This window comes from Anguilla rostrata, chromosome 6 (genome assembly GCF_018555375.3).
Source record: "Anguilla rostrata isolate EN2019 chromosome 6, ASM1855537v3, whole genome shotgun sequence".
Classification (NCBI taxonomy): domain Eukaryota; kingdom Metazoa; phylum Chordata; class Actinopteri; order Anguilliformes; family Anguillidae; genus Anguilla; species Anguilla rostrata.
Genome location: NC_057938.1, coordinates 39,080,922 through 39,107,372, shown reverse-complemented (window position 1 = coordinate 39,107,372; position 26,451 = coordinate 39,080,922). Strand labels below are relative to the sequence as shown.

The 26,451-nt window shown below is 43.4% G+C and overlaps 1 protein-coding gene across 1 annotated transcript in view; it reads left to right on the top strand.

The window, feature by feature from the left end:
- The first annotated feature begins 2,514 nt into the window (after window positions 1–2,514).
- Window positions 2,515–26,451, top strand: part of LOC135257108 (centrosomal protein of 170 kDa protein B-like) — a 37,675-nt gene continuing 13,738 nt past the window's right edge. Inside the window, 12 exon segments of the mRNA XM_064339542.1 lie at window positions 2,515–3,587; window positions 6,031–6,168; window positions 10,982–11,071; window positions 12,710–12,790; window positions 13,830–13,886; window positions 14,698–14,827; window positions 19,843–19,959; window positions 21,626–22,150; window positions 23,639–24,363; window positions 24,365–24,673; window positions 25,669–25,863; window positions 26,081–26,219. Of these exon segments, the coding sequence (XP_064195612.1) occupies window positions 3,555–3,587; window positions 6,031–6,168; window positions 10,982–11,071; window positions 12,710–12,790; window positions 13,830–13,886; window positions 14,698–14,827; window positions 19,843–19,959; window positions 21,626–22,150; window positions 23,639–24,363; window positions 24,365–24,673; window positions 25,669–25,863; window positions 26,081–26,219 (2,539 nt within the window). The 5' untranslated portion in view covers window positions 2,515–3,554.

Here is a 26,451-nt window from a genome sequence, read left to right as displayed (position 1 = left end):
TCTGGTGCTTGGTTAATTCATATATATATATATATAGTTTTTTACATACAATATTTAGTTTGACTTTGCTTAGAGTTAGTGGTGTCGTAGAGTTGTGTGAGGAGCTGAACCCACTCTCCCCTGAGGGGGGGAGGCCTCTGCAGAGCTGACTGGGTCGTCAGGCTCTGAGCCCCAGAAGCGGTGCCAACCATGCATTGCTCTGAGCCAGAGGGTATTCTCCCTTCACTCTCCAGGGCCAGGGATGGTTTGCATGTGACTGCAATTATCAGGCCTTACGGCTGGTTGGTACTCTAATGTGAGATAAGTCTCCCTAACTTCCAGGATGTGCTTTGCTAATAAACATGTGTTCCTTTACTTCTGATAAAACAGGATGTTGTGTAGGTGGGGCTCCAATTGGATGTGGCCATTCAAGTGACAAAATTCTCTGGTTCTGCATCAGCAAATAATTCAGTGTTGCTGAAAACTTGCAGGAGCCAATCTCATTTCAGGATTTTTAGAGGAAGTCAGTCTAACAAATGGCAAGCATTCTTCCTAGATACTGTGGAGAGAGCCTTATTAATTGTGTTCACATAGAACAATCATATAAAACCTCCAGAAAGTGAACTGTCATTTTAAACCTTTTAAAAGTTTTGCTCTGTTCAGAGTTACTTCCCACAAACAAAAATAACTTGTATGTTTGATGTATTGCAGAAGGATTTCTGCACCAACACTGCACAGGCAAATACGCTGTTGAATACTTAAATACATTGGAAAACACTTGATTGATATCCATGAAAAAACAAAACAAAAACACTTGTTTAATTTTCTCCATACGGCACCCTACCTAGTTGTAGTTGTAGTTGTAAACATACCCTGTAGAGAAACTTATGTCAGTGTGGCAGAATACAGTTTTGATAATAAACACTATAAAATGATTGAACATTTGTGCTATTTTCAGAGGAAACACATACACAAAGGGTTCCTAAAGAGTTGTTTGGCTTGTCTTCATTGGGTACCCTTCTCAGTTCTTTATGGAACCCTCTATGGTATGTATGAAAATTGTGAAAGCTCTCAGATTGAAACACTTTGCCTGACATGATATAGAGGAGCCTTTTGGAACCCTTTCTTCTGAGAGTGTTTTAAGCTAAAACCATGGTTTAAAATGATCACTTTCCATATGTTGCTACTATGACATTGTTTAACTCGCACATCTAAAGAGAATTAAGGAAATCATTTTAATCAAACAATGTGTAGACCATATAACTTATTCCTGTTTAATAAATTAATCATTCCTACTGGACAGGGCCAAATGTGTCATCAGAATCTCCCTTTTAGTATGTGTTTTTAACACTTATTTATATAGCAATAATAGCTCCTTAAAATCATCAAATGAAATGCTTTAACATGGGCTAGCTAATGATATAAATGACAGTGATGAGCTGTGTGAAATAAAATTCAGTGCCTATCAAAAATAAAAATAACGATTAGGCTATAATATAGGCTAGAGCATGATATAAATGACAGTGATGGCTATGTGGAATAATAAAATTCAGTGCCTGTCAAATAATGAAAATAAAATGATCGAAGAAGAAGAGGAGGAAGCATTGTTGACTATTGCCTACGCATTATTGTTCTTTAGAATGCGTAATTACGGGTAATTGTCCTCAATTACTTAACAACTGTTTGATTACTATTGGCAATGTGAACTACACAAGCCAATAATTAAGTAAATAATGGGTTGTAGTCTATAAAACAGAAGCAGAGTATATATGTCCCAAACCCTATTGGCGGGATGAAAACACACATCAGGTGATACAGTTAATAAGCTAATGTAATGCTATTAAATGGGTGGGCTTAGGCAAATACACAGTGAGAGGACCAGGTTGTGAGTATTATCTAGACCTAATTCATCGTTAGAATAATGGTTCAACGAAATTACTCTCTCGAAAACAATCATAATGGTCGAAGACAATGTAAGATATTCTTATTGAAAACAAAGACAGATGACGTCACCGACGACGACTATGTCTCTAGTTACCCACGTGAAATAGCCTATAGTTCTGTAATAATGGGGAAAAAATATCCTGAGATAAGTGAAAACATGTTGGGCAGCTTGCGATTGCGAAATCGTGAAACTCGCAGACCTGTTTTGCCTGATTAAGTTCTTGACAGGTGCCGAAAGCATCACGCCTGGGCGTTTGGGTTTGGGGTTGCGTCAATAACCTGCTAACCGGGAGGCGGTGTTGAGCTGCTCGCGGTGTCACTTACAGTCAGAAAATGCATGGTCTCGTTGCCGAGCGAAGGGTGTGTTGCTTGTGCCTTTCACCTGGACTAGCTGTCAACGGCGGCATTCGTGTTGTGTATTGGAAAAGCGGTCCATATTGCTTTTTCTAACATTCACCTCGGACGGAAGGCAGCGCTTTGCCAGCGTTTTAATGGTGATATCCACGGGTGCTTTTTCAGGGGAAGCGGGATCTGGAATTTATAGGTATGTCGCGAGAATGGGAATAAGACGCTGGTTGCAAAGGGTAGCAAAATTCATACAAGCTCATTTCCTGAACGGTGTTTGGCCTTATGAAGCAAACAGCCTAGTCTACGCTGTGGCCGTGTCGAAACCAGATGTATGACTGGAAATATTTGCCTGCATACCGCTTATTTGTGATGAATTACAGCTACCGGAATGGGGGCTTGGGACTGAATAGCTTAAGATAAAATAATGTAACTGAAACTATGCAGTGTGTTCTCACCCAACCATAGCTGACTAAACAACGTAATGTTCATTGAAATGAGTGTCAAAAACAATACACTTATGCCAAGGTTTATTGTGTTGTGTAGTAAAAACGAGACTCGTGTTTGGTTTTTCGGGCAGGGTTGGGTATATCCAGAAGCCTGTACCAGTGCTTTTTCTTTGATAGCCATGATGCAACTATCTGGGAATATCTGTACTAGCTGTGTCCTTGGGTACCTTATTCTTCACATCATTTTCTAAATGAGCTGTTTTTTTTCATTTGGTATAAACAAACATTTATCGGCCCACACGTTGAGGCTTGACTGCGATTTAAATTTTCCATTTGCATACTGACTGTTTTATAGCGAGAGGCAAGTGATAGCTGATGTTTGGAGTATGCGTCGCGTGCATCCAATGACTGAACTATCCGTCGCTAATTGGGTGGGGATGCATGTAAGATTCCCATATGGTCAGGGTTTACGTGTAGGTTGTGTGTGTCCTTCCGGAGCTGGCCAGTCTCTGCTCGCGAAAGGTTTCGAAGCTGTTGTGCTTTTATTAGGCTGCGCATAGTCACTGCTTCATTGGGATTCCATTTTTTTAATGAAAGGCAAACGCTATCTAATGACTGAGCAATTGAATTCAGTGTAATCAAGACTCGTCGACTGTTGTTCAGCGGGGATTGGTAGTATGGTATGACGATTGTGGTTTGGGCTGCTCACTGTTGACTGGCCCAGTCGTCTGGCATTTACAGATATTTTATTCTTTTGTAGTTAAACAATTGATTGTATCCCTTCATGGAAATATAATAAGGATAGTTCCTTTTTCTCTGGACCCGTTTTGCGAAAAGATGAGGAGCTCCCGCGTACGCGTGAATACTGAGGTACTGTGATTAAGAATCTTGTTTAGAGGGTGCCATTTGTCTTGGATAAAGAGACAAATACTGGGGAAACATCGTAGACACTCTGGGATAGATTAAATCTCAGCAATATATTTAAACTTTGAGAATCACATTTAAGAAGCCATTAAATTGTTTTCCTTACAGAAAAGGGGTGTCTAATATTGATTTTCTCATTTGAAATTTGGAATCTTTGCAGCCTGCCTTTGGATGACCGATGAACATATTAATTTCCAAATTTGTGAGAACAGCAAACCTGCAGTAGCTTGTGTGTGTGTCCACAGTGGAGCAGTTTATGCATTTGGCTCCAATGTTTTCATTCTTCTGTCAACAGAAGGTACTGAATAACATAGATAATGTGTGTTATTAATTTAGAATATTAGTTATTTCATAATCTAGAACTGAATTAAGAGTTGCAGAGCTGAGCATGATGTTTTGGGTGTCTGGTTTTGGTTTCCTTTTAACTTTCTGTGTATGTCACAGCAAAGGGAACATTCATGGGAAAGTGACAGTTTAATTTTGAATGCTTTGCCCATGACTTCTCATATGTGGACTTTATTCTTCTTTTTGTAACAGCCTCCTCTGGTTTCTCTTGTAGCTTAAGTCTTATGCTGTACCTATTTTTGAAACCACACAGCAGGGCTCCCCAAACTCTAGGGGACCCTGTGCATCCTGGAATTTAAATATGAAATTGCTTTGTCCCACATCTAATGATCAGTTAGTTGAGCTTTAATATGAATTAGGGGACAATATTATCTTCACCTGATTGATTGACTGATTCATTGGTTTATTGATTGATTGACCTGCAAGAACTGTGATGTCTTAAATGCTGAGTGTGTGGAAACCAAGTTACTGAAACCTAAGACCTGCCTGTGGGTAACATATCCACCAAAAATATAATGACAACAAGCTACATTGTGAGGAAATCTTACACAAAAATTAATTTATTATCCCTATTTCAGTCCTACAATGTCCTTAGGAGATCCTTTTGGCTACTCTGTTGCTCATTCCATTTCATGCATTGCTTAAATGGGGCCGCTGATTGGATGGGGATTTGAATCAATTGATCTGTCAGTCAATCAGGTGAACATAATATTGTGCCCTAATATCTGCTATAGCCCAAGTAACAGTTCATTAGATGGTGGACACAGCCGTTTCATATTCAAATTCCAGAATACATAAGGACCCTGAGAGTTTTGGAAGCCCTGATGTGTGATATCGAAAGCAGGCCAAGACTTCTTAGGCTACAAGAGAAACCAGACAAGACTGTTACAGATAGAAGAGGCTATCCAGTCTGATATTTACCAAAATAAATTAATGTTAAAAACATTGCTTTTGCTTATAATCTTTAGAACCCCACCAGTAAATTTTAACCTGCAGTGAATAGGCCTGTGGACATTAGCATGTAGGCTAATATGTAGGCAAAATTATTCACACTGCGAGTGGTAGCCTACATCATGATTTATTTAGAAACTTAGCCCTTTCCAGTTACCATTCTGGGAGTATGGTCAATGGATGGTCATGAAGATGGTCACTTCTTTTGATAAAACAAGTCTGTTTGACTACAGGGGATTTCAGAAGCTGCGTGCCATGTAAATGGAGATTGGTCATTGTTAGAAATACAACAGGAACTGATTCCCAGCAGGAAATACTACAGGTTCTAAGACCCAGGTCTGTTTTTGGGTGTTGGGCTATATCACAAATGTTATTTGGAAACCTGAGTCGATTGTGGCTAAAATAGAAACAAGAATAGCGGAAATTCACGTGTTCAGTGGTTACATTACCCACAACCACATGCTTAATGCATTTCTGCCAATGATCTATGTTCTGTTTATGATCTATTGCTGCCATCCAGGCTTGTCTGCTGTCGTTTGGCCAATTGCATTATATCTCCTTTTACCACATGTTCTTCTGGGTAGTCATGGTATTCTTTTTTTGGTATTGTCATTTGATATATGATGTTTCAGTTGGTTTCATCAGTTTTCTTTCAAAGTAAGACTGCTTATGAGGAAAATGTTGTGGTATCTTGGAGCGAGAGTCCTTCGTTCCAAGTGACTACTGCATGCATCTGCAACTGATACAGATATTAACCATTTCTAGTGGGTTTTATTTTTTCACTTAAAAGAAAAATTAGGCTTAATTTTAAAAGTGCAAGTTCAGTAATCATTTTCACACACTGCAATATGTCGCATTTTAATGCACCTGTGTCTTTGGTTGCCATGCACTGCAGGAACGGTTTGTTGGGACATTGACGTAATTGTTACAATTGCAAAACATTTCTTTACTCGCCATCTTCTTTGTTTAGCAAGCGATGAGGAAGCCATTAATGGTTCTAAGCACATCGTATCTGAGAGAGAATTTCATGAAATCTGTGTGCCGTTTTTTGTTCTTACCCTGAACCCGTTTCCCACGTGTCACATTTTCCCAGGATGCGAAGCGGCTTCTCCGCAGGCCTCTGAAGATGAGCGTGACGTCATGGTTTCTGGTCAGCAGCTCGGCCACCCGCCACCGGCTCCCTCGGGAAATGATCTTCGTGGGCCGGGAGGACTGCGAGCTCATGCTGCAGGTGAGTGACCCCCTGGCCCTGCACTGACCCCCAAAAACTGGGTAGGCCTGACCTGTGGGCAGTTTGCTATGGACCGGGGAGAGCAGAAAAAACTTGGCTTTATATGGCAGTCATACAAAGGAACACTATTATATTGTTTTGCAGGGCTAACAAGCCACGTGACTTTAACCTGCTGTATATTTGCAATCTTCTCAGTATTTCATTACAAACTAAAAACTCATTTTAGATTTTTCTGCCTAGCATTTGTGGCACTTTAGTTTATATTAATAATTTAGGAATAAATAATCAAAGTTAATATTGTAAATGGTACAAATGTCTTGCTTCATTTAAGCCATTTTTCAAGTCTTTGTGATGCTCACATCTGGAGTTATAAAGCTTTAAATAGAACACCCCCTAAATGGGCAAGGATTGGCCAGATTTTGGCATGTGCGCCAAGCGGTTAAATAAGGTTTGCCCATTAGCGGCTAATTCATTTTTCCTTGACTGTGCTGAATGTGGGAGCTCATTTCTTTGTTCACCACGTGGAAAAAAGGTGCAACCAAAGAAACAACAGGCTTCCGGGTAAAAAAGACATTCCAAGTCTGTTTGACACAATAAAATGTCTTGAATGGCAGGTGCACAAAGGTATCTCGCCAGACGCGGTTAGGCAAGATGGGAAATGACTGCTTTCAGGCTGTCTTCAGTCAAATAGTCGGGCTTGTTGATCGTGAAAAACAGGTTAGGGTTTTCTGCCTGTGGTCTCAGAGGCTCTGTGACGATCAGTGTCGGGACTTGAACATGGTCGCCATTGCTCTGTGCCTCTCGTGTGCGGGGGGGCTGACTGAGCGAGCAGAATGCAAGGTCAGTCCTTCATGACGGCGTACATGCAGGAGCCTGTCAGTCACACGTTTATTGAAATTGAGCGAGACCGTGTTGTCGCAGTTGTGTGGTGAGCTGGTTTGGGGTTGGGGTGGTGGGGGGGGGGGGGGGGGGAGTACTTTTGGAACTTGGAGTGCTTAGATATTTCACCAGAGGGAAAGAGAGCGACATTATTATATTGTGCCTCTGGAGCCATGTTCATCCAGCCCAAAATGTCTCTCTTTCTCTCACTCTCTCTGTATTTGCTAAGCTACAAGGTCGCAGTGTACAAAACCCCCCAGCACTGATTCAACCTTTATTTAAATCTCAGAGATGCATTGAGGGATGAGGCCCTCATTTACCATGGTGCTGAGTCACAACAGAACAACAAAACGAGTACAAACGGATGCATTTAAATGTAAAATCAAGTTTTTATTTTAATGACCGCAATGAGTCCATCTTCAGTGTATTTTGTATGACATTCCATGTGTATGGGGCACTGAAGTAGAATGCAGTTCGAACTAGATTAGAGGTAACCGTGGGAACTCTGAGAACCAGCCAGTCCTGGGAATGTGTGTGATATGTGGTGGTATCCCAGACCAGAAATGAGGATAAATAAGAAGGTAGAAGTCTGAGCAGGGCTTTACATATAAAAACATACCAGTGAAGGTCATGTCTTTTTTACAGCGAGGACCAGCCAGACTTATTACACAGGATACAGTGATGGGTTCTGTAACTGTCACCTGTTATAAATCTGTGGGCAGAGTGGTAGATGGCATCCTACTGCCTCAGAGTGGTAGCCATTGCACGACTATGCAGTATGATGCATCAGTGTTGCAGCTACAAACTCATGTCAAAGAATCAGAAAGGCAAACCCTGACGATCTGGGTCAGCGTGGAGAAGAAATGGGAAGCGATGCCTGAGGAAAGTCTTTTTCAAGTCTGACAAGTTGCCGTGGCAATGCGATCGGTCCCGCTGCTCGACCGACTGACTTGTAGGCCACGGCCCGAGGATGCTTTGGGAGGAGCGCTTTGTCATTTAGGAACGCTTCGGCAACACGAGAGAAGCAGCCTAAACCATGTCTGTGGGAGTAGTTTGAATGCCCTTGTGAATCTGCTTTTGTCATTAACAAACTTCAGCGGGGCTGAAGTCCAGCTTGTGTCTTTAAGGTGATGTAGACCGTTTGTTCGGGGCTTTGAGAACATGGTTTCACAGCAGCGTTGGATCGGCTGCGTTCCTGGTGCTGCAAGGTTTTCCCCCAAAACGGGCAAGCGTTTGGATCTCGAGCATTTTCTGACAGTGCTCCTGTCCGTTACAGTAGTTAAACACACACTCCGGAGAAATCTCTCCTGATGCAGAGCTGCTGATGCCCAAGGTATCCTGGGAAGCCGTTGTCAATGGCAACACGACAGAAGCACGTTTTCTTCAAGGGGTGGGGAAAGGGGTTTGAAAGGAACCTTTTCAAGGTTTTACTGTTATATTATAAGACCCATGGAAAACATTTTCATGTATGTGCTGGATGTTTGTGGAACAGCCTTGAGACAGCCGTTTGCTTGATTTGTTCTGGGTATGGTCAACTGTGCAAATTCTCATTGCCTTTTTCCAGTGAGGTTCAAATGCATTACAAGCAGCAATTCAGTGCACAAGTTAAATACGTGTACAGTAAATTACTGTCTGCTGAGCTGCCTAGCTGCCCTGTAAAGTGGAATGTTTCTTGTCAAAGGAGGGTGAATTTATCTGTATGAATTTCGGAGTTGAACCAACACACTCACAAATAAATACATGTACACATCCCCTAGGTTCAAGAAGATGAGAAATTCATATGGAAACAGACTTTGGGGTTTCGATGACAGACTCACTGGTTTCTAAAGAAAGAAATGTCTCTTACTGGACCCTGCAGTGCCAATGTGTAGCATTGCTGCATCTACTAATACTTTGAACAGTGGAACTAAGCCAAAATGAATGCACAAGTGGAAGAACATTTTATGGCAATGGATTAATAGTGGACTGGAGAAGTTGACACCTCTCCTGTATTTCCCACATCCTAAGACCTGGACATTCTGAATCCAAATGAAGGACTGTTCTTTCGTTTTTTTCCCCACATGTCTTGGTCTAATTACATTTAACGTGGAGAATTGACTTTAATTGGTCAGTGTGACACACATCCAGGAAGCCGATTAACATTTACAAACATGTACTCAATGTGTTTTCCTGCAGAACATAAAACTTATATGCGACTGAACCTATTTACAGTGTAGCTTTGAAGCTGTGGTTCGAGGGATGTAAATACAGTGTCACTAAATTAATCGCTGTTACAAGTTGCAATGCTCTTTTGTGCTAGCTGGGTAGTTAGTGGCAGAGTCTGAATGCTGGATAGGTTTTAGGTTAAAAATCTGAGGGTAACCGATTCTATATTTAAGCAATCCCTTGTGGGGAAAGCATCAGATGAATGAATAAGTAATTTGATGAATGCGTATCAGTAATTTGGCCTGTTGCCTCCTCTCTTTAAAGAGTGGACTGAAGAGGGCCACAAGTGGAAGATGGGCTCGCTCAGCCTGTGGTGATGGCCCGTTTGGTCTGCAAAATTAATTCGCTGTGCACTTGAAAGGAATTCAAATTCTCAGACTGGGTCCTCCCATCTCACTGTAGCAGCCGCAGTCCAATCACTTGTCTTTATTGCATTAGGTAAGGGGGAAGACCAGGACTCGACTCATTCAAATGTAAAGGGTTTTCGATATGGATATGGAATTTTCTTAATGCCTTTGCTCTTTACTGATTTTCAGTACCTCTCCGTATTCATTATTAAAATGTGGCTTGCCAGGCTTCCAAATAGCTTATTCCAGGTGCCATTCTGAGGATAGGCTTGGTCCCGTTATAATAATGGATAAGGGATTGATTTTATGCAGCGCTTTTCATTGCATCATCTCCAGGGGCTTCACAGAAGCTGTGGTTCTGATAACCGGAAGTCTGCAGTGGTATAACACAACTGCCCCCATCCTGCCAGTAGTGGATTAGGGCTGGTTTAGGCTGACCGGCACTTCTCGGGTTACAGCTGCATTAGGTCCTTCCATCAATGCACCAAGCACCCACCGCCTACAATTTCCCATCAGCAAGATGCATCTCTCTCCTTCAGCCAGCGCTAGTTCTCTACTGTAGTTTTGTTTGGGCTGGAGGGTGTAAAAACTTCCCTGGCTTGCATGATTCTGCGTTCTTCGGCTGCGGTAGTCTTGACACAGCAGCGACTCAATTGGCTATTCCAACTGGAGGACAAAAGAAAGGGGAGAAATAGAAAAATAAGGACCATGTTACAGTACCTTCCACCAAGGCAATATACTACAGGGTGGTATGGCGGCCATGTATGTGCTTAGAAATAAGGATGATTATAGCAATAAGTTGTTTCAAAGCTACTTTATCTTTGGAGTAGGACATGTGACTGCTTTTGAGCATACCGGATGATCAGGTGGTTAGGAATTGGGTGGAAAGGAATTCTTGGAATGTTGAAAGCTGCCTATGAAAGCATCACCCGGCAGAGATGAGGTATCGACTCATTTGTGAAGGCAGTGAATCAGCTCTTTACTTAACGCCATGGGAAACACGAAATCCTTGCGCAAATATGCTGTGACCTACAAGGACGTAACAGCACAAACGACGATCAAGGGGAAAGAACCGGCGTTTGTTTGAAATTTTATTTGCGCCACTGGTTTTGTTTGCTTTTTCCTGTTTGAGTTTGGCTTCCATGTTTAAAACCGTGACAGAGGGAAGTTACCCAGTGCCTCAACATTGTCATATAATTTAAATCAATGACAGGCAGTTGCGAAGGAGCTTCACTTGTCATGTGGTATGTTATTTGCCGCATGAGGCTCCCACCAGCTAGCGCAGTCATTAAGAGGTGTGTTCTGTACCAATGCAGCGCTACCAGAGCCCATTGCTGGCGTGTTAAAATTTAAGCTAAAGAATGTTCTCATTTGTCTTGCAGTCCCGCAGTGTGGACAAGCAACACGCCGTCATCAACTATGACCCGGCCACCGACGAACACCTGGTCAAGGACCTGGGCAGCCTGAACGGGGTGAGTGACCACATTGGCCCCCTACCCTCAAAGACCACCCCCCCCCCCCCCCAAATCCCAACACACTCAGGAATTTCTCCACCTGGAGGGCATGGAAAGAGAGAAATTGTGCCCCCCAGTTTCACCACCACCCTATCACCTTAATGTTGAGGCTGGCTTTTTACAATACCTTGTATATCCCTGCATATTAGACTGGTGCACATTGGCTCACGTGTATTCAAGGCTCAGTACTGTTCAGTCTGTCCCCCTGAAAGCTTTGCAGTCCTGTTTAAATTAACTCCAGCAAGGAATTCATTACATTTATTGGACTTGATCCAATTTTGCTAGAACTAAACTTAACTTTAAGCTTAATTAAAGAATGAAAAAGAACTTCAAAAAATATTGTGAAACTAAGCAAAAAGTGTGCTGTGGTATCTTTTTTTAATAAGGCTTTTTTTTCATCCAGATTACATTTTTCATCAGGCTTCTCCCCCCAGGTTATATTGTTAAATGTTGAGCCTGACGCTTGCGGCTGCTGAGTGTGTAAGCATGTTCTCTTGCAAAGTGCTGACACAGTCCTTGCTCTATCTGAGATTGATTATGTGGAAGTGGCTTTTCCTGCAGTGGGTCATTTTGCATCAGCATCAGCTGAGGGTGCTCAGAAGTGGTGGGTGCCCAGTGACCTGGGGGTGCAGAGCTGTGTGTTCAAAGCCTGAGGGACTATTGATGAGGCACAGTAAAATAATACGACGGGAAGGGGATCCTGTGGGGAAGGGAATCCTGTGGTGCATATCTCTGTTCTGCACTGGCCCCACTTCCCTGATTAATAAGTTAATGAATTAATATGACTAATTAATTTCTATAGGGTGCGAGTCCCGCCCACCTGGTAGATATTAAACCCTACCATGATCCTCTGGGCCGACCTTGTTTTGTAATGCAGTTTGTGTTTTCACGTAACATAATTTAATAACCCAGTAATGATGTAATAATAAATTATAATCAACTTTATTTATGAAACACCTTTCATACATGAAAAATCAGCTCAAAGTGCTGTACAATATAGCACTAAAGAAAATCTTACTAAAATGCCATGTTAAAAAAATAATTATAAATAAATACAACATAAAAAGGAGTATAAGTGCGTTCCATTACTCCATTAATCCCTGAGGTGAATACAGGCCGAAGGGTGAGTTGCTGTTGCGCCTTGAAAAGGGAGAGAAGGCACACTTTCCGTTATCACGTGGCGGTTTCCTTTGCCCTTGTCGTGGCCCTTCATGGTTTAAACCACTTAAGCTCTGTAGAACCCATGACAAAGTAAACAAAGTATTCACAGTAAAAACACTGTGGTGCTCCACAAGCTCTTTTAATTTTTTTTTTCTCCCCCCGATTTAAGACTTATGGTGATGTCAGACGTATAAGCTGCACATTATATCGGGATACAAAGGCTCAGATGCAAAATAGCATAGTATGGTTACGTGGTTCACATCAACATTTCATTATAAGTAATTGTAATGCAATTTTCATGTTTAGATAAAATGTTCAGGAAAAAAATAGTATAACATTAAAACGTATCTTCTAAGCATTGTCAATGCGTGGCTCTTATGGCCCTTTTAATGGGCTTCGTAACATACCTGTTTGTTTCCTTCTTTGTTCCAACAGACGTTTGTGAATGATCTGAGGATCCCGGATCAGACCTATGTCACCCTCAAGCTCTCGGACGTCATCCGCTTTGGATACGATATCCTTATCTTTCACACGCGTGGATATGGGTTCAGTTTTTATGCCTTCCAGTTTAGGACCTAATCCAGGTGTTCTATGGGGTTAGAAATCCAGACTCGCATGCGAATAAGCATGTGTGTGATTTTTGTGGATTTTCCTGTCCTTTTGGTCCAGAGGACCAGTTACCCACTTTTGTCCTATTGCAACTGCATAATGAGGTGCTGGTGATGAGCTTGTTTTGCCTCTGAGTGCTCTTGACAGCTAAAGATCATCCACAACAAAAATACTTCTTCAAAAGCGTGGGAGCGTTTAGTCTCTTTTGTTTCCTTGTGTTTATGTGAGCAAGCTAATTACTTTAGGTTTGTTCCGGGTAGACAAATGACTGGCTTAAGCCCTCTTAGTCACATTTTACACTCTCGATCAGCTTTAGGGGAAGTTGGAACTGTCACTAACTTGGAACGTGGCGATCGTTTGAGGGATAGGATTGGGTTTTGTTCCGCTATATGGATTCTTAAGGGAGAGAAAAGTGAAGCATCCAGAGAATGTCAGCCTGAGACTGTTAGTGGGCTAATGAGCCTGTCCTGTTCTAATCACGGTCAGTAAATTATGTACAGTACAGTTGCGCTGGCCCACAATGCAGGTTTGCGGAGAGATGGCGGATTTTGTTGAAGGCAAGGTTGTCAAAGAGAAATTCTGTACCTGTGTTACACTGACTAAACACTTGCAAACTAACACTTTCCATGAAGAGTCCTGGATGGGTGCTTCATCAAGCCTTTGTGATCGCTGAATAAACATATGCAAACTGTATTGTGTTTACATATGAAATGTCTCATTAATGCCAGGAGATGGTGACATGGCACACCCTGTGAAAATATTGGTTGGCATAGGTTTCCTTAAGCGGTAACGTCATTCTGGAAGTTGTGCTGTTTGCATGAAGGTTCTGTATTACTCTTGTGCACAGCCTTTCACAGAAAGTACAGAATAGTGGAGAATATCGACTTGTGTATTTGCTTGTGATTGGACTGTGATCGTCTGTTCAGCCTTAACTGAGCATGCACATTCCCATGTGTACACGTTGGAGAGGAGTCAACATCACGTGCCGGAGGAGGCTCTCAAGGTGCGGGTGCATGTATGTGCATGTCTGCGTGCGTGCATGCAAGCATGCTCATTGCTGCTTCCTGTTTTTTTTTTTTTTTAATCAACGTAGAATGCTATTTTTTTTCAGGGTTATCATTCATCTCTTGCTTATATTTAGCAATTGTTTTCTCTGCCATTAGGCTACATGTTAACCCTGTTACTTATTTGACTTTTTGTCTGAGGTGAATAAACCTAAATGCTTTTTGGAGACTTCTGTGTGGTGGTCTACACCTGATATTATCAGGACCAAGGCATTTTGACAGTAGCCTACTGAAATTATAGCATCTGCAGGGCTTTCCATATCTGTAATTGTTTCAAATGAAATTTTAAATCAGTAGAGTGGTATTTATAATTCTGATTTGTTGTTTGGTTTTTCTGTACATCCATCTTTGTTTTTCATTCTGTTTATGAATTTATACCGTGTTATACTATAGACCTTTATTTTTGCCTTTTTTCATTTTTGCATGTTGTCAGGTGCAGATTGCTTTTCAGGGATGGGAATAACACCTAGCGGGTTCAGGCATTCCAGGTTTCACTTACTCAGTGCCCTAATCTGAGTAAGAGACACTGCTAAGAGACAGGGCTTTGAAACCACTGCTAAGCTTAGTACAGATGCCTGCTTTCAGGAGGGACCTGCAGTGGCTCAGACCGCTGTACATTTGGGTTGGCATTTCTTGGAAGTAGTAGCGGAAGTAAATGATGGGTCCTGGTGGTCTGGCTAGCAGGAACCGAAGGGGAACTTTGATGGAGCTCGCTCGGCGCCCTTGGTTGACGGCTTCCTTCCGTTTCAGCATGAGAAGTACACCAGCCACCTGCACATGGGTCTGAAGCCGCCGGAGGGGAAGAGGCCGGACCCTCCAGACGGGGCCTCGGACTCCTCCCGCTCCCGACAGGAGAAGTCTGACCGCAGGGCTGCGACCGGTAAGCCCCCGGCGACCGCAATTTGCGACTCCGACCGTTACGTTGAATGCCAGATCCAGGTTTTTTGGGTGTGGACTTGGCGCATGACAAAACTTGTCAAGCTAAACTCGAAATGTCTCATGTTGTGCCAGAAGTATACCCAGACCGACTGGTCACCGGAGTCCAGATTGTCAGTGCTGAGTTTTGAAGTACCTTTGAGTTATTTGGGGGGTCCTCTTGTGTCTTGAATTGGGTTCTGTGGGAAGGCTGGTGCCACATGACTGGTGCTGCGTGCTAGGCTGGCAGCGGTTCAGTCTCTCCTGCCAATGAGGAACGCTGGCAGGTTTGGCATCATATGACACCGTCTCTGCTTGCTGTCTGAGCATGTACTGTGGCGACCTCCTGCACAACAGCAAGATGCCCAGACTGATTACCCTGGGAATAAACTGCAACTCAAGGGTCATCGAGTGTGTTTAGTTTCTTACTAGTTTTGTATTTTTTTTTCCCAAGCCAGTTCTGAAAGAAGCCATATTTAAGAGAATAGACAGATTGACGGTGGGCTACATAAGTTGATTCTGTATACCGTAATTGCAACCGAATTGTTTCCGCAGAGTACCCAGCTGTGCAAATGAGCAGTCTTGAGGCTGTCTTAATTTACAGTTTACACAGCCGTCTGCTCTATTGCCGTGATTCGATGTCTAATCTGCACACAGGCTCCATTAGCTGCCTGTGCAGAAAGGGAGTACCTCTCAGGGGACGTTCAAAAACAATGGGGCACAACTCCAAAATTCCACTTTAACGATCCATTTAACAGCAGATTCTGAACTTTAATTTTGCGACATCAGCATGTGCACTTTTAAATTTGTGCATACTCTTGGAACGAAAGCAGGGCTTTGTTAAAAGAATGATTAAAATTTCATCCTTTTGTGCCGTGTTCTATTTTCAGTTTCAAGTTTTGGTGTGTTTTACCCACCCAAGCAATTGTGAATTCTGTTTTTATTTTTAAAAGATTTATACAAGAAGTGTTCACAGAAGCATTGTTTGTGCAAATCAACCCTTGGGGCAGTATCCACCTTTGATGTTGTCAGTCATTTTAGTGTTTCTTATAATGAAATGTAAAATGGCAAGCACATGAGAACCGGAGTATGAATGCTATACTTCATATCCTCAAAGAACCTGCATCTCTACTCTTCTTTTTGTGCATTGAGAGACACTTTTTTTCCCATATTGTAGCTGGATTTGTCTGTGTCATACATCCACGTCGGCAAATATTCCGAGATGCATTAATACAGTGAGTGTGCTGGGCCAGGCTGCCTGCACAGTTGGACTGATGAAGCATCTGCCTCGTCCTGCTGTTGCACTGTCTGGCCCCTCCCTCCTTCCCTCCCCCACAACCCACCCTGAAAATCACACAAGACAAATGACCTCAAAACACCCTTCAGATTATGAATAATGTTAGCCCTTTGATTTACCTTCTGTGCATTAACATGCCAAGATTACGCCCTATACAATATGCATGTATTAAAAAAATATTTGCATGCATGTGCACATATTATCTTATCTTGTACAAGTGAATATCACGTGCAATTTCTCCTGCTTGTCATCGTAACTGTCGGGGAAGTGGGGATTGAGTAATGTTTATGTTCTGAATCCCGCAGTTTTAACTGCTAAAACCCTCATTTATTGTTTGATACTCTGAATACCGAACACAAGTGCATCAACAGTTAAAGCGTCTCACTTGTCCAACGTATAAAATATATTTATTTGATCTAATTTGGTAATTATTATCGAAAATATGAATTAAATTTCCAATTTGGTTGATAGGCAGAGCAACCTCTGTTGGATCAACCCTTATCAAAATGTGAAACTTAGAGCAGATTAAAATTAATAAATTAATTTAATTACTAATATTCTATGTTGAATATAATATAAAAGGTTATAAGGTTCAAATGAATATTAACAACAAATGTTACGGTCATGGTTACAGTCACAAAAGACATGAATGAAAGAAAATACCAAACCACAGCTTGTTTGTCCCTAGTAGTCCTAGGGATACTAAACCCAGTCCAAAAACCATAAGACAGCAGAATGTTCCAGAAAGCCCAGGATAAAAATGTGAAAATATCAGATGGGCTGTAAGACCAAGAATGTCTGACCCTGTGCACACCAAACATCAGGAAACACCAGGACCAGATGCAATATTCAGACTCTCCAGATACCAACAGCAGAATTCAACCCCCAATGTCCACTCACAGATGACCCTAAAATAGAGAGACCCACATTTTAATGTAGTTGCAAGTGCATGCATACATGTACATGCATTCATGCATACTTAATGAATAATCACGAGAGGATGGATGTGCTGATTTGGATGAGGTGTGGAAGGGTGGCGGTTTTCACTTCAGCTTCTAACAACTTTACTTTTGCTTCTAACAACAGAGGTGATAGTTGTGGGCAAACAATTGTTAAATGCAGTCAGTAGTAATCTCTACCTTCAGGCAAAATATTTTCAATTTAACAAAACCAAATTGCCCCACTTTGGTGCCCATTTAAAACTGGAAGTGCTTCTAAGAATTTAAATTCCAACTGGCAGGCCTCAACAACCATTATCTGTAAAGATATTAAGCTTTCAAAGGACAGAACTCCAAGACACTTGGACTGTATGTAGAGATAAGACCTGCAGTGTGACTTCTACTTGCTCCAAGGGTGTTTTCTTTGATGTCTGCGGAGGGGAGAACAGGGATAGAGAGTGAGAGAGCAATCCTATGGTCAAACAGAGCAGGCTGCTCAATCAACTATTAGTGTGTTTTCCAGATCAAATTCTATTGTCTGTCACTCAAAAATCAGAGTATGATTTTTTATGAAGTTGCATGCTTACCCAAGTCACACTCTTTTGGACTGATTTGTCAGTTTAAACGAAGGATTTCAATTGGGTCAGTGTTCATTTGTCCCTGAGTCTCATCAGAAGTGATTCATTCCCTCATCAGTGACATTTAAGAGCAGCGTACAGGTGACTGACCGTGTTCAGATTTGTGCTTCTCTTCAAACAACTGAGGCAGTTTCATTTGTCTGGTATGGAGGATGATTATTTTTTCCCCTTCTTATATGATGTTGTATTTTTTATGGCCATAACTGTCATATTGTCCCGTTGTGCTTTTATTTTTTAAACTTTCCTCCTCGTCATTAGTTTTGAAATCATCTCTTTCACTTGTCACTGTAAAAGGTTATTGGACTGCTAGCCTTTTCTTCTGTCTGCCTCTCCTCCATCTCTCTGTCCTTGGATGTTACTGCAGGTTTTGTCTCCATGGCAACAGCTGCCTTGGCTTCAGCCTGGGTTATGGTGATCTGCTTGCTTTCACCCTATGTGGTCTGGGATGTTCCTGTTGAGCCTTTATGGGGCAATGACTATCCAACCAGCATCCTGCCCCAGAGATGGCCGTTTAGCTGGGTTTCGGTCATAAACATTTATTTTTAAACTGACATTCGTCAGTGGTGTCATAATAGGAATGTCCATTATTTGCAAATATATCATAATATTATGTCCAAGAATTTAGAATATATTGCGATGTGTATGTATTGTCACTATCTGAACATCTGAGTGATCAGAATAAATGACAAAAGAGCAATCATAATCAGTCATGTTGAACTTTTTAGTACATGCAGTTAGCGGACGAAAAAGTGCAAACACCAATATGTAGTAATTTAATAGGATGTTGGGGCATCAGAACAGCTTGTGTCCCCCTTGGCATAGGATCTACTGCCATCTGTGAATCTGCAGTCAGGATGTTGTACCAGGTGGAAAATCCCTTATGTTGTTCCAGAATGTTCCATGAATGCCCAACTTGGTTCAGATCTGGTGATTGAGAAGGCCATGGCATATGTATTTTATGTGCAGAGATCGCATTCATTCAGACCTTTCAAAAGCAGCACAAAATGTGAAATCTGTGAGCTGGAGAATCCTTCTTTTGAACATGTCCTGCCTCTCTGGTGCACATATACATTATTCAGCGTCAGCTCCCATCACAAACTTGTAAAAGTAAAATTGCTGATGCAGCGTTTGCAGAAAACTTACTGATTGATCCATTGAGCCGGTAGCATCCCAGTCTCGCGTGGACTGTTCGATGTGCGCTGGATCTTGGATCCTATTAACATTGACTTTTGCTGAGGCTTTTTCCCCATTTGAGTTGCATGGGTCTGAACTCTGAAGAACACGTACTCCTGACCTTGGGGTGTAACATGTTGCTGTTCTGTAGCATAACCAATGGCTCTCTAAGTGCACTTGGCATGGCATGCGCTGTGATGAAGATAAATGTAACTGGACTTATTCTGGAAATGCCTCTTCTGATCGTGAATAGATTTGGCCCTCTTACTGATATATCTGTTGTAATTCCTTCACCTTTTGGCATCTGAGAAGTAACTCACATTATCGGTGCTCCATTTTAAACTTTGTATGTGTTGGTGTTTAAACAGTATGCCTCCAACTGACCCGTGTTTGGAAGTGTCTACCCTGAACCCAGAAGTTTGTAGGTTCAGAGTTATACTAAATGTTCGAAAAGCTACTGATTGCTTCCCAGCATCAGTTGGCATTCAAGAGATGCATTGTGGGTAATGGCCCTGTGGCACCCTCTTTTCTAGAGGGTGTATTGTACCTTGACTGCTTCACGCCAAAGACATTGAGAGAAGCTCCGACCATATGAGCCACATGCCTCCTTACCTTAGCCCATTTTAGACCTAAGGGACATTATTTCTGCTTTGGGTTAATTACTATGAGATAAATCCCCTTTGTGGCACCCCTGGTCCCTCTGGCTTTGGAAGCTCAGCTGTGTGTTTGTAATGATAAAGGGCAAGGACACAGTTAAAAGACTGGTGTTTGGGAAATATCTGCGGCATGGTGCGTATTCTGTCCTGTATTGATTATGTGCATGCTTGCGTATACAAGCATGCTTGTACATGCATATAAATGACAAGCCAAAAGCCAGTTTCGTTATCATGCATCCTTATGTTTTCGTGTTGCTCGTGTGCTTGTGCGTGCGCAGAGACCTCCGTCTCCAGGCCCACTCCTCTGTACGGCCAGCCCTCGTGGTGGGGGGAGGACGACGCCGGGAACAAGAGCCGGCACGGCGAGGGACGCAGGCCGGACGAGGGTCACCCAGGTCAGTCCCTGTCACCGGGCGGCCCCCCTAAACACGGTCACGGTTCGGTAGGGGCCTTCAGCATCCTGGCCTCTCGGCACGTGCGCTCATTAGCCCGAAACAAACCTGCACTCTCCGAGGATTGGCTACACCGCTGCTGGAGAACGGCCTTCGTTTAATTGCTGGCGCGTCCTCTTTAATCATTATTTGCCATATGGGCTGAGTGCGTCAACGGCAGCTGCTGGCGTATGAGTTCCGACAGATTATTGGGAATAGAGTGTACCCAAACAGACTCCTGACAAGGGAAGATACCTGAAGCAAGAAAAAAACAGAACAGTTTGTCCACGGTCACTGTCATGTGCCCATAACAACCAAGTTGTGTTTGCTAAATCCCTGTATATATGAGTTAACTCAGCCGCTGAGTGTCATTCAGATTACATCAAGCCATCAGCACCATTGGAACAGCATGAGTCATTCAATATATCCTTACCTGTTACAATATTAGTTCTATGAACACTGATTTATATTTAAACGTGTATACAAGTTACAGATTTATGAAATCAGGTAACTTCTAAAACTTATCATAATGCATTTCTTATTTATTGCTATTCTGAGACACTGTTACAGTGAAGCCAGATGTACACAGATACATGCTCCACACTGTGGAGATTCAGTCCAGTCAGCCAACATCATTACATGACACTGAACAGATGGGCCTTTAAGTGGCATAAATGTATTTTTGGGCATGCTCTAGAGATGGCCCTGTCACCAGAGGAGGCATTATATGTAGTGTGTGTGTGTGTGTGTCTGTGTGTGTACATATGTATGCGTACGTATATACAGTGCCCTGTAAACGTATGGTAACAGTAGAGTGAAATTTGTTATTTTTGCTATATGCTTAAAACATTTGCATGTGAGTTTCAAAGATGAATGAGACAAAAGTACAGACAACCCGCTTTAATTTCATGGTATATGTTTTTTTATGATCAATTATCATGCTTTGCAGTGAGGTGCTTTTCAGCATGTAATGTAAAAAATTAAACTAGATGACCAAATAAAACTAATCACCTAATTTTCTAGTTCAGTATTTTTAAAAAAAAAACAGTTCTCAGAACAGGACTGACATTCAGTTCTCATTAAAATGCTTCCATTATAATGATTAAATTCATTTTCCTCTGCAAAGAGGAAAAGACAACCCAATTTTCTGTGAAGAATTCTTCAAATGTTCTCTCTGCACTTGTGCTTCCTTCATTATCTTTATAATTTCGAGGACAAATAAGCATTTTAATGAGGGGATTTAATGAGAGAACTTAAGTTATATTACGCTTTCAAAAAATGTCCTAAGTATATGCCCTGGCCTGCTTGATGAATTTTTCTTTTCAAAATGCAATTTTAAGAAGCTGTTTTAAATTTGGTGTTTCATTACAGCTTAATAATATATATAAATAATTATACATTTATACTTAATGAAATTTCCAACCAAGCATAACACAATGCATATCTATGAATCACTTTCCAATTAAATAACCGCTTGAATTGAATATAAATAATAAAGGCTTTGGTCATTTCTAACGCATTTGACAATCTCATGCCCAATAGGTGATTTGGTGGCTGTTGTCTCTTTGCTCCTCCTTGGAGGAGGAGCCATGGTCACATCCAATGACATGCCATGATCCTCTGTCCACAGAAAGCCCGAAGGAGGGTTCCGCACTCGATTCGGAGATGGGCGGCCCCCTGTCTGACTACAGGGCCTCCCAGGGGAAGTCCATCTACTCTTATGGTCGGGAGCCCAGCTATTTCGAGATCCCCACCAAGGAGGTCCAAGCACGCCCCGCGTCCCCTGACACCGAGGTCCAGGAGATCCCCACCAAGGACACTGACGCCCCGCCCCCCGTCCTCCCCTCGCCTACGCCCGCCCTGACCACGCCCACTCCCCCCGTCATGCAGAGCCACGCCTCCTTCACCATCGAGTTCGACGACTGCAGGCCGGGCAGGATCAAGATCAAGGATCACGTGACCAAGTTCTCCTCGCGACAGCACAAGCCTCCCGGCCGGCTGCAGGCCACCACGCCCACCGAGGTGATGTCAGCGGAGAGCAAGGTGGCAGATTGGCTGGTGCACAGCGACATGAGCATGATGAGGAAGAGAGTGCCGTGCGAGGATGTGTGTAGCACCAAGAGTGACCTGGCCATGAACATCAAGACTCTCAAAGGTCAGGCTGGAGAACAGATCTTAGATCTTTGTTTTCTTTTTTTAATGGTCCAGAAAACTGGATTCAAACTGTGGTTATATCTCCCAGAAGTGACAATTGATTGTTGTCTTAATATTTCTTTCACGTTTTTAACCCTGTTATTACCATTAAATTGTAATAAGCACTATTAGATTATCGTGACCTGTTTGGCAGTTAAGGACAGAATGTCCTTCACTCATTAATATTCATATCTGAGACACCTCTTATGTAGACCATTCCTCATAGCTAGGTTAGAGCAGGTTGTCCAGTGCAGTAACATTCCAACACAACACAAAAGAAAGCAACATAAGCTAGGTGTTACCATAGTGTAGTTGCACAATGATTGATCTGCATGTTTAATAGCATTGTAACACTGAGCTGTGCACTAACATTACACTTGACAGCAGTCTCAAACTTCAGACATTATTCCCGAATAAGGAAAGCCATTAATTCCACATATTTAAGCTTAAAAGCTGTTTAATTATTGCTAGCTAATGGTAGGCCTTCTTACCAATCCATCACATGTCTGTTCTGCATCCATCGGGAGTGTCCATATCAGCAACAGCTGGGAGGGAGCTCAAGGGAGGGAAGGCAATGCACCATACACCAGTTCTAGCTTTCTCGCAGTTTTGTAGGTGTCCTTCTTGGGCACTACAGATGTTAATGCAATATTGCACTGCCTGTTGGCCTCCTGAAATTAATTTCTTGTCGGTCTCTTCATTTTTAGGAATTTCCAACTATGCTTACCTGCAAAAAAGTGACAAGAGCATCATGTCCATATTACAAGTAGAAAGGATTTCCCCAGTCATAGTTTTAGTGACGTACATTGCACCCAGTTAACCCCACCCACTGAAAACCTGGCATTCAGCCGAGTTAGAAAGCAATCTCGGCACTGGCTTTTCTAGGGGTTTTTTTTTTTTTTTTTTCCTCGAGTCAGTTAAAAATATTTCTGGGTCATTTGTGAATGCAAAAAACAACACATTGAAACAGCACTTCAGCAAAGAATTCACGGATTCAGTTTCCTAAACCTTTAATTGATTTGTTTGCTTCCAGTTGGTTCAGTTTGTAAGACGCATTCATCATCGGTACAGGCTGGGCCTGAAAGTTTAAGCCTTGCTTTTGTCATCAGCTGACAATCACTGGGAGTCTGTAGTGGTGCGATACAATTTTCCTTGGGTTGCTTCAAGTCTGCTAGGGCTCACAGGGTTTTCACTATGTGTACGATATGTTATTTATCGTTTAAATATATTGTAATAATAAGCCAGGTGCCCATAGGCTATCAGTTGTTGTCAAAGAGGGATGGGCCTCTCCTCCAATATGGTGGTAGCTCTCTCTGGTAGTGCTGTGTGGAATATACTGTATAAAATACTCTGGTTATCTGGTCATCTGTCTGGCAGGTGAGTGCATGAGAGGAGTGGAAACTGCCGAATCTGAAACGGAAATCTTTTTTTTTTTCATCTGGCTGTACAGGTCATCACCATGACGATGGAACCCAGAGTGATTCCGAGGACCCTGTCCTGAAGGGGAAGCGGAGCAAATCACAGCAGCCAGAAGTGCCGCCTCAGCCCGCCCCTCCCCACAAACCGGCCCTGGCCCTGGCCCGGGCGCTGTCGCCGCGGCAACTGACTCCGCCCACTCCCCCTGCCCTGGAGGAGGCCCCCTGCCGCTCGCCGCCCGGGTCCGCCTCGCCCCCCCAGAGCCTGGGCAAGCCCCCCGCGCCCGAGCCCCACACCCAGCAGGCCTTCGTCATCGAGTTTTTCGACGACAACCCGCGCAAGAAGCGCTCGCAGTCCTTCACCCACACCTCCGCCCACGCCCACGCCGTCACGTACTCCGCCCTCAAGGCCAAGCTGGAGAGGAGGAAGGGGGCCGCGCCCACCGCACCCGGGCAGATCCCGCCCACCCAGCAGGTCACCGTCCCGCTGAAGGGCCAGGGCCACGGGGGGCCCCAGAGGGCCAGCTCCCTGCACCGCGAGAAGGCGGACGAGCGGGCGGAGTCCTCCGGCGTCACCGTGAAGCCGTTCGGCAGCCTGGGCAAGAACTCCAAGCTGTCCCGGGAGTTCGCCGCCGAGTTCCTCAAGGAGACGAGCCTCGCCGTCGACCCGGCGCGAGACAAGACCCCCTCCCCCTCCTTCCCCTCGCCCCCCGCGTCCGCCCCCCCCACGGTGACGTACGCTCCCGCCATCCCCTCCCCGCCTCGGGCCCCCTCCCCGTCCCCGTCCCCCTCCCGCTCCCCGTCCCAGCCCCCGGTCCACCCCCACCCTGCCGCCCGCACCCCCGCCGACCGCCTCCCCCGTCCAAGCCCCCGCCCCGGCCCCGGCCCCTGCTCCCGCCCCGCCCCTTCCGCAGCCCGCGCCCCTGGGCGTGGCCCGCAGCGTGGACCCCAAGACCTCGAAAGCGGTGAGGGGCGAGGAGGAGGACAGCCTGAGCGACGCCGGGACCTACACCATCGAGACCGAGTCCCAGGACAAGGAGGTGGAGGAGGCGAGGAACATGATCGACCAGGTCAGCTCAAGCCCCGCCCCTTTGCATCGCAACGGTCCTATCGCTGCTCTTTGGCTATGGTCATGTCTGCTTATAATTTTTTCTGCATGCTTTAATTGGGGGATGCATGCAATTGGTTTTAATAGTTCTGTCAGTCTACACATCGTTCTTGTGTGAACATTCGTTGGCTGTGGGTCATCCTATCACATGATAAAATTATTAAAAGTTATCACAAGTCTTGTTCCTCTATTAGTAAAAAGGTATGCATTTGTGAGTTTTTTGCTTTTTTATTTTTTTTCTTGTTTAATAAATTTGGGAATATGAGACCACCCTTCACAGGTTATAGATGAATATTTTGAGGACACTCGCTCCTGTTTGGAAAAGAACAGCATAACTATTAGTAATTGTATCCCTTGTTTTGCTCTGTGTTCACAGAAAATGCATTGATCTTTTTGTAATACATTTTGACAGAAGTTTGGCATGAGCCAAATGCTGTGGAGCTAAAAGCAAAGAACAGCACAGCATTTCTAGATGCTGTGATCATAACTAAGTACATAAATGTCACAAGCTCTGTAAACTTGGAAGAAATTAGGTCAGTTTCTTTGTATCATTAGCATTCACATACTCCTTACAGAATATTCAGTTGAGTTCATATTCTGCACAAAATACCAGATCGTTCAACCAATGGGTGGATGTGTAGGCTACCATTTGAAAAAATATTAAACAAATAAAAAGGTCATTTGCTGATCTGCATTTCAGATGAGTATTTACAGATGAGTATTTACTTTACTTGTATCTGCCTGCAAACACATTAATGGTGTTGAGAAAACACTATTAATTGAAAATACTTTTATTGGGCTTACAATGTTGACAATGTTTTATTGGGTTGACAATGTAGACAATGCAGGCGATGTAGCTTGACCTTTTGCTCCGATTGGCTTATCTCGCTGTTCGTCGGGACCGTCATCAAGCGTGCTTGTCCCAGCCTTGTCTGACACAATCTTCATTTACGACAGGTTTTTGGGGTTCTCGACTCTCCCGAGTACACCGGCGTTTCCGCGGCAACCTATCGGCCCGTAATTAAAGAGAGGGACAACCGGGGAAGCCCACGACATGGCAAGCTCGGCCCGCTGGATCCGAAGGCGGCAGCAGCAGCAGCACAGGGCTTCAACGCCTCTGTTCTCAGTGGCGCCCCCACTGGCCCACTACAGGTATAGCACTGGCATGTTGTCACTCTTATTCAAATGGACATGGCTTTATTTAAACATGGAATGTGTAATGCAATTTATGTCTTTAAAAAAACCAAGGTAATGCTTGATCTTACAAGGTTTAACAGTTTTTTTTTTTTTTTTTTTGTGGTTTAACCAATCAGTCAGTAGTGAATTTTGTGAGCCTTGGACAGGAAGTCAGTTTGCATCATTGTTGCAGGTGGAGCCCCCCTGCGCAGCTGCTCTTGGGGGCACCAGGTGGGTGTCTCAGTGGGCCAGCCTAGCAGACAGCTACAGCGGTTCGGGGCCCCCCACAGGGCTATCAGACACCCCACCTCAAGTTGAGTCTGCAGATGGAGGTGAGACACTGAAGCTTGTAAATGTAAAATCAGTTAATTTAAGTGATAAACATAATTCGGCTTCTGAAGAACATTTTTTATGTAATGGTCAAACAAAATCATGATGGTTGGGTGTGAAGTCTGTGATATTTGACTCCAATCATTGGCTAGGAATTTGTTGACATGCTAAATTGATGCCTAGGGGGAAAAGCTTTTTTAAATGTATTGCTGACAAGTTTTAAAAACGCGCACT